Raw genomic sequence first — 9,143 nt, 5'->3', positions numbered from 1 at the left:
CCTTGAAAGTTGGCGAGATGGGGCTCGACTCACGAGGCTAGTTCTGTGTATGTATAACCAACAATGCATGTCATTTATGTGGACCTGCGCACCATATTAAAAATGCAGCTTTGAGAGGGATATCTGAGAACTTCTTATAATGCACGAAATGCCTGGACCAGAAAGCACTGTGTCCGTGTGATGACCGTATTAAGAACAAAAGTCTGTTCTTGCTGAGTATTTGAAGGACCAAATACAGCCAGAGCTAATCGAATGGACCAGTCATATCTCACATCTAAACCTAGTTTAGAATCTGAAAAAATACTTGCAATCTGATGCTCTTTATTTACTCTGAACTTTAGGTTTTTTTGAAAGCATGTTTTGTTCTCCAGGCATTGAAAGCTGGGAGATTCAATGTCTGGAGAAAGCTGGGGATTCAACACACTGTAGACTCAGGAAGTCTGCATCATAAAAATGCCCAAAAATACTTTTTGTTTTCACTTTTATAAAATCAAATCACTTTATTCTTTTAATTAAATAATTTGCACTACTCTTTGTTAGTGCACCACATAAAGTCCAGATAAACATATCGATGTGTGTGCTTGCAATGTGTTTTGAAAGCTAGACTTAAGTTTGCAATGTAATGTCTTCCGTTCAACCAAATTTTCTTTAAAACAAGGATCTACAATATTATTTAAAAATAGATTTGTAAGACCTAAATTATTCTTTTGGCATGTCTTTATTATACAAGTTATGTATTTTTATTTATTTATTTATATTTATTATTTTATTTTTGAACCCCAATCGGCCTCGGCAGATGGCCGCTCACACTGAGCCTGGTTCTGCTGGAGGTTTCTTCCTGTTAAAAGGGAGTTTTTCCTCCCCACTGTCGCTACAAGCATGCTTAGTGTGAGGGATTGTATTCAAGTCAATGAGTCGATGCAATCAACAGTTTTTCCTTGTAAAGAAAACTTTGAATCAATTTGACTGGATGATCTGGTGAACTGGAAAGTGCCTTGAGATGACATGATGTGAATTGACGCTATAGAAATAAACTGAATAGAATTGAATTTTTATGTGTGGATTAAAACAGGTATCGCTAACAGCAGCAGTAATCATGTAATACGTCATTTTTAGAGGCCAGTCTATCAGCTTTGCAGAAGGTACAGAAGGTNTCGGCAGATGGCCGCTCACACTGAGCCTGGTTCTGCTGGAGGTTTCTTCCTGTTAAAAGGGAGTTTTTCCCCTCCACTGTCACTACAAGCATGCTTAGTGTGAGGGATTGCATTCAAGTCAATGAGTTGATGCAATCAACTGGTTTTCCTTGGATAGAAAACTTTAAATCAATTTGACTGGATGATCTGGTGAACTGGAAAGTGCCTTGAGATGAAATGTGATGTGAATTGGCGCTATAGAAATACACTGAAATAAATTTCTATTTTTTATGAGTGGATTAAAACAGGTATCGCTAACAGCAGCAGTAATCATGTAATACGTCATTTTTAGAGGCCAGTCTATCAGCTTTGCAGAAGGTACAGAAGGTAAAATAAAAAAAAAATGATGGCAAATAATTAAAAAGTTTCTATAACCAGTCAGCTGATAAGTCGACGGTTGTTTTATTTCGTATAATCCGTCAGCTGAAGTTCGAAGCTCTTTGGCTGACATCGTATCAGGGCATCATGTGACGTCCATTTCAAGCTTTAAGAGATGCTTGAACGTATAGAGAGCGTGTTGCATACAGGAGATCTGTGTGTGAACAAGGTGTGATGGTGTTTTTGCAGCATTCGCTGAGTGTGCCGCCTCTCTGCCTCGAAAATACAGTGATCTTTTGTTTACTGGGTCTTGGCTCTGCAGGGAAACCTGGCATCACAAATAACCCTGTGGTTCTCTGTACGGAGCTTTAAATGGGCTAAAATGTGCCATGTGGTCCAAAAAGAAAACAAAAAACAAACAGAAGCTCAAATTAAAACTTAAAGTGCTAAAGTTTATATTATACATGTCTCACTTTCAGTAATAAGCCTTCAGGCTTTTTGTTAACTTAGATGCTTGTTTTCAAGTCTTTTAATGAAAGAAAGTGAATACAGTGCTTCTTATGCTTTGATTTATTTATTTTTTTTTTGTTTTTGCAGATAAAAGATTTAGAAATAAATAAGACTGGAACAATAAAGCTAAATTGAATAATTCCCACTATATATTCCACAATAGACTGTTGGAAAGTGTTAGTTATTCAACGGTCTTGATTTCATGCTTTATGTACTTTGCAGAGTCTTATTGCTGTAGGTGTTGTGCACCCCACAGAGGTGACTATGTCCAGGAGGCTGGGCAAGACGCCATTTTTTGTTAAGAGGATGAACATTGTTCCAACACTGTCAGCTTTTCTCCTTCATCTGTTGATTAAATGAATGTGTTCTCTGAAAGAAGGGCTGCCTTGCAGATGAATACTCAGATGTGTGTTGGATGTAGCTCTCTTGGTACGGTCTCCCTCTAGGTTAGAAATGCCAACATTTCAAATGTGTGAATCATTTCTAGAATAATTATTTTTTTAGTGTCTTCTACACAGTAGCCAAGGGGTGCAAATGCCCTGCCAATACATAAATGTGAAATACATTCAAAAAATACTGCAAAAATATAAAAATTATATGAATACACAAAACAAACAATATGCAAAGGGAAAATGTTGCAAAAAGAACTACAAGCTAAGAAAATCTGCACATTTCTGCATAACAGAGGCTGCAGACCAATAGGGTGAGAAGATCATAATTTATTTTTCATACAGCGGGATACTCAGAAAGATTGTGTTCAAGAAAAGTGAAAGATAAATTTACTTTCTTCTCTTTCAAATCTCCTCTGGGCGGGCATTGAGTCTAAGTTTTTGCTAAGGATCAGCTCCATTAGTCCTGCTGGAGGAGGGGGGAGAGAGCCTGATTTCAAAGGCAGGAAGGGACTTACAGAGTGAGGAAAAAGATTAGAACCTCTCAGACAATTATGGATGTGATGCAAAAACATATTTTTATTTATTTCTTAAGAAAGTCTCTTACTGTGACCAGTTTTTAGAAAGATAAAAATAAACCCAGCTCATAAGAAATAGCATCTTTAAAACATTGCTCCTTTAAGCTGCAATACTGGTTGTTATGGTTACAGAAAAACACTGTTGCATTATGGGTAATTCTGGTATAGGGGTAAACTCCATCCTCCTGTACTATGATTGATCCAGAGAGTCTGAGCTTTCCCAGAATGATACACTGTGTATTGAGTAGAAGGTGTAAGCCAGTTGAGCTAGCAAGGCTACTGGTCAATAGGAATAAATTCGTATTAGTTTCTACATTCTAATCCCATAAGGAGTTGATGAATATCTCCCCCTAGTGGTCTGGAGCACTTCTGTCATGCAGAGTTAAGGCTGATTTAAAGTTCGAAACTAGGTCGTCTGCGTAGATGTCTCAGTGAACGCAAAGACGTCCCGCCCCCTCCGCAGACACCTCTCCCAAATTGTAGGTGACAGCAGACAGGAGGCTTCTGATTGGACAAATCTACATCCATTTGCCGGCAATTGCGGAAAACAACTTGTAAAGTTAGACCAGCTAAAAGAGCGAGGTGCGTGAGAACGCTGGGACCTTTTTCCACCTGGATCCCTCATGTTTCTCCGTTGTCGGACAAACTTGCCCCCACTTCCTCACCGACTCTGCCTTATCTATACCCACAGCTAGTTCATGATTGTACCTCTTGCGTTATGGCGTGGAATATAACATAGCGCAGACCACGCTTAAAAATTTAGCATAAATCAAAAATGTCTGCGTCAAGCTCACTGCGACACATAACGGGGAGTATAACCAGCCCTTTATTTTACAAACTTGCAGTTGTTTTTGCTTCTTGTAGCTTTTTACCATTGCATGTATTTTTGTGTTAGCATCATTTATTTGTTTGCAGCTTGTTTGCACTTTGCTGTTCTCATTTCCTGTGATCGAAACTTTTTTTTTGGCATGTGGTTTGTTTATTAGTCCAATTTTTATGTTTGCTGGTCTCCTTTTCGTGTTCACAGGCCATATGTATGTCTTTGCAGTCCTTTATTTTTATGATGTGCGATTATGTATTTGCATTGCGTTTGCACCCCTCTGTCCCCATATTTATCTCATCAGGAACCAACTTTAAGCCAACAAAGTGATAACATTACACTATTCTGCTGAGATTCTTCAATTTTTATTAATAAGACTTGTCAACATATAACAGACTAGAATTAAACCTAGGGGAATTCCTTCTTTAATTCTCCCAGAAAAATATTTTATTCAACTGCAAAAATTAAAATGCTTACTGTTCTTTGTTAGATGTGGCTTCTTTTGAAAATACTCCTAAGTCCTAAACTAATACTACTAAATCTGCATAACAGCAGCTCATTATTAACAGAATATTATGTCTTAAAACGGAAGGAAAACACTGCTTCCTGTCCAAACCACTAACGGGAATCCTTTGGTTTATTATTGATGGAAAACTGAGTTTCCATAAAAAGCCAGCTCATATGAGTTTGCAGGTGCCTTGCCTCAGGCCATAAAACTAGTTGCTCTCTTATGAGTTTGTGTCTAGTTTAGCCCACTGTTCCTCCATACGTTTTTACACCCTTGTATGAGAAAGTGAACCTTAAGGGGTGCTTCCCCCGGAGGCACCTATGTGTAATTATGTGGCAGAGAAAAACCTTTCAAGAACTTTCTAAATCCAGCTGTTTAGAAAGGTGCTATGTAAGTGCAGGACACTCTGGTATGTCTACTGCAAGTTATCCAAGTACTGAAGCATATGTGATCTTTATTATTAAAGCCTAAAGGAGAATATAGGATAAAATCAGAACCTACATTGTAAAGATGTCAATGCTTTATCACAAAAGTGAAGTTATGTAATGTCAACTTCCAATTTATAGAATATATTAGAATCTTTTCACCCCAGACTTTTAAAGGAAGAGGGTGTAAGAATGGATTGGTCATAAAGTATTAACATTAAACAATGCATTACCACCTGTTATCATTTAGGTTCGAAGTGAATTCATCCTGCCATCAGAGAAGGAGGGCTTCATCCACCGAATGGGAGATATCATCAAACGGGCCGAGGCTCTGATGTCTAAAGACCAGTCGGTTCTCAACAGCGGCCACCGCCTCGCCCAGCTGGCTTCACATGGCGCCATAAACTCCTTGTCTTCCTCACAGGTCAGCAGTTTTACTCTTAAATCTAGTTTTTATTGTTAAATAAAGTCAGATTAACCCAGATCTGGTGAGTTACATCACATTTACTGTTGTTTTACAGCCTAAATTGATCAAAGTTATAAATCTACTGTTCAGTTCAGTATTGTTTATTCATGTTTCACTGATACCCACATATATTTTTTTACCCTTTGGTACTTTCTGTTAGAAAGAAAATTAGAATCCACATAGTTAAAGGTCTCTAAGTGGCTGTTGGGGTAAAATGACATAGATGGGCACCATTTATTGTTTCTTTCCAGAAAATATGATGCAGCTAAATAGAAAATCAGTGCAAGTATTTTCTGTTGGAAAGAAAAGTAGAGACGCATAAAAAATGGTTACCAAGCTCATCTCATCATTGGCAGGGGTGGAAAGTAACAAATTACATTTACGCAAGTTACTCTAATTGAGTACTTTTTATGAGTAATTTGTAATTTTCTGAGTAGTTTTTCAAATATGTAGTTTTTACTTTTACTCGAGTAAATTTTAACCTAAGTAGTTTTACTTCGCTACATTTAAAACCCCCTCACGTTACTGAGTTAAAAAAATGATGAAAAAATTAAATACGGCCAGAAATTTAAACCCCTGTGTTACGGAACCAACACTTAATCGCCATTAAAAAATAGAAGAAAAAGACTTTTGACTTTTAACAGCACTTTATTTACACAATTCAAACATATAAACAATTGATGTAAAAATAAGTGACAGTTAAAAATCACTATTAAAGTAAAACAAGTGTCAGTTAAAATCATTAAATGAGGAGCTTGTTAATAACAGTGGGATCCTGTTGCGTTTTAGTTTGATTTCTGGTATCTTTTGGGCATTTAATTTTGTGTGCGTTTTGAAAACTTTAAAATGTAGTTTAAATTTCTTTATTCCTATCATGGTGTTGTCTGTTGGACAGTAGGATTGAAAATTGTTTGCACTTTATGCTTCAGGTTCCGACTGTCCTTGTGCTGTGAGGAAGTATATTCTTTAGCCCAGCTGATCTTTTGCAAGTGTGGATGTCACTGAAATACGCCTTGAAATCGATTAAAACACCTTATAGTCAATTCGATTCATGACTCATCCTTTTTTGCATTAAATAACTCAAAGTAACTAAGTAACTTTTACTCAAATTACATTTTAAATGAAGTCATATTGTACTTTTACTTGAGTAAATTTTGAGATGGGTAATTTTACTTTAACTCTGATTAAAACTTAGGCAAGTAAAGATACTTTTACTCAATTATAATTTTTTAGTACTCTTTCCTATTGTGGCCCTGAAGTGCAAACTGCAACTACAAATCTAAAAGTGCAACTACATCAAGGAAAACACAATTACATTAACCTACCGGAAAAGGTAGGTACCAGTGGGAAACATGAGACATCGCTGATTGGACGACGGGGCCGTTTGACCCTCGAACTGGAAGTTGCGTCGTCTGAACAGTCCAGCTTCTTTTAAGTGTGTCTTCAGTGTACGCAAACTAGCTGAAAATTCGTGATTAGTCTTGAGCATATCCAGTATCACCTCGTACGTATGTCCTGATTCAAAATATTCCTGGATAACGGCAGCTATGTTTGGGGCGCTGACAATATCCATGTTTTCAAAAGCCACAGCAGGCAGAATGACTTCCGGTTCAAGGGTCAAACGGCGCCGTCGTCCAATCAGCGATGTCTCATATTTCCCACTGGTACCTACCTTTTCAGGTAGGTTAATGTAATTGCGTTTTCCTTAATGTAGTTGCGCTTTGCTTTATGCAGTTGCGATCTCCTTAATGTAGTTGCGCTTTTAGATTTGTAGTTGCACTTTGCACTTCAGGGCCACCGTACTTTCCACCTCTGATCGTTGGTTAAAAGACTCTGTCAACAATAACATTGCAGCTAACACACAGGGATCAAGTCAGGTGAACTTTCAATGGGAAAGAGATGAGGGTTCACAAAGATACAGGCACCAATATCTTAGAAATGTCACCTTTCGGAATAAAGATGCAAACAAGCAAAACCTCAGGTGTACTTTCAAGGTGCAAGGGGGAAAAAAAATAGAAGCACTTCATAAAGTCAGTGCATCAATAACTTACAATAACACAATTACTGAAAGAGTATTTTCTATCTTTTTGTAAGAGCTTTCTATGAGACAAAAAGTAAAAAGAGAAAACATACGGAGGTTATAGAGGCTTCGGTGGCTCCATGAAGGAAAGGAGTCTTTGCCAAATGCACTGATTCAGAGTTACTTCCAATAAAAAGTTTTCTAAGAAGGAACTTGGAGTACTTTCTATTGCAAAGAAAAACAAAGACAATAGTTTCTCAAATACATTCCTGGACAGAAAACTTGCTTAATTTACTTACTAAACACAAGCACTATGCAGGTATATGTTCCATCTGGAGAAAAAAACATAAAGTTGGATGCAGTAAAGGAGTTAAACTATTTCACGATGGTATGCTAAGTGTTAATAATGCAGCTGAAGGCACCATTTAGAACATTATGTTACTAAAAGCACTGATGATGTAAAAACTCTGTGATTTCTGGTTAGAAAAAACCAACACCATTTTACGCATTTATTTGCTCCCACAAGCACCGATTCTTTCCAGCTCTTAACATAACAAGCTTTCCAGCATACCTGCCAACAGTAAGTGGGTAAAATAATTTATGTTCCAATATATTAATCCCTCATGAATGAAGCTTCTGTGAATCTGTAAAATTTTCCTACCGGGGAAGTGAAAAAAATAATACGTTTTGGGGGAAGTGCCATCCTGGAGCTCTGACCTAATGCCTTATCAGATGCGGCTCGTCCATTTGAGGAAAAGAAATGCTCATTCTGCTGCTTTCTGTTCCAGTTTATGAAGCACAAAGAACACAATATTCCAAGCAGAAAATGACAAAGAGGAGTAAACATCTGAGCTTTTCCTGTTTGATAAGAGACACAAAAGAGATGTAAACCTTTTAGTGCTTTTTTTCATGATTCTAAAAATCCCTACAGCTGCGACATGTGGAAGATTAGAGAGAAAATAAAGTACAGATGATTATTATTAGGCTTCAGAAAAGACCCATAGCCAATCTGCAGGAGCACCTGTCTGTGGACTGATTTATTCTTAGTTAATTCTAAGCTAGGCCACTATTTATAAATTCTATTATTGTACACCTTAAATAGATCTTTAATCCCTTGAAAGCTGTGCTTGTCTGGCCTTTTTAGAGCTTAAAAGAACAAGACAAATAGATTAAAGTCAATGTCAGGTTGATGAAATGATAATTGCTTATTGACACTGAAAACTGGTTCAGCTAAAAGAAAATAAATCCTTTTTGTTTGTGGGTTAGCTTATAATAAAAAATGCTGGTTAAATTGTTGTGTTGTATAGTTTGAAATCCTTTTAGTCCTTATAGATTCACAGGGAGCGGTTTTCCTGAAAGCAATCATGACTTCCTTTCTGTAATTCATCTTGTCAGCATCTGGAACATCTCTTTCAAGTAAATTTTTTTACCCAGAATTAAAACCCAGACATTTTAGATTTCATCTAAAATAGAGGAAAATCTCATTAAAATAGAAAATCGGTGGGAGTTCGTTTATTACACTAATTAGACTCAAAATCTAACATTTTTTTAATGAATTCAAAACAAGCAGAACTTAATATTTTAAATTAATTGCTAACAATTTTAACTGATTTTTACAGCATCTATGAAAAGAAAACTAAAATAGTTTTCTTCAACAAAGAAAATGAAATTTAAATAATTGTTATAACCTTCGTAGGTTTAACTTTTTAATTGACCAGCAGCTGTTCAGGGTGCCGAAACCAAATATATTGATGGAAAGTTTAGAGGAAGTAAGGATTTTGGCTGAAAATAGTTCATTTGTAATAATTCAGAAAAAAAAACTGGGCTTGCTTGCAGCTCAGCAGAGCAACAGGAGGATCAACTCCATGGCCTCGTGAGACCATCCTGATCTCGCGAGCTTTCAAGGTTTCACTCGC

The 9,143-nt window shown here is 36.9% G+C and overlaps 1 protein-coding gene across 1 annotated transcript in view; it reads left to right on the top strand.

Annotated features, from left to right (window-relative positions):
• wnk4 (WNK lysine deficient protein kinase 4) overlaps positions 1-9,143 on the top strand; it is an 87,586-nt gene that overhangs the window by 61,095 nt on the left and 17,348 nt on the right. The window contains exon 13 of the mRNA XM_015388037.1: positions 4,992-5,165. Within this exon, the coding sequence (XP_015243523.1) occupies positions 4,992-5,165 (174 nt within the window). The remainder of the gene's footprint in view (positions 1-4,991; positions 5,166-9,143) is intronic.

The sequence above is a fragment of the Cyprinodon variegatus genome, unplaced genomic scaffold (genome assembly GCF_000732505.1).
Source record: "Cyprinodon variegatus isolate N-32 unplaced genomic scaffold, C_variegatus-1.0 Scaffold18, whole genome shotgun sequence".
NCBI classification, from domain to species: domain Eukaryota; kingdom Metazoa; phylum Chordata; class Actinopteri; order Cyprinodontiformes; family Cyprinodontidae; genus Cyprinodon; species Cyprinodon variegatus.
Note: the sequence above shows the minus strand (reverse complement) of the source record. Positions and strands in the feature narration are given on the sequence as shown.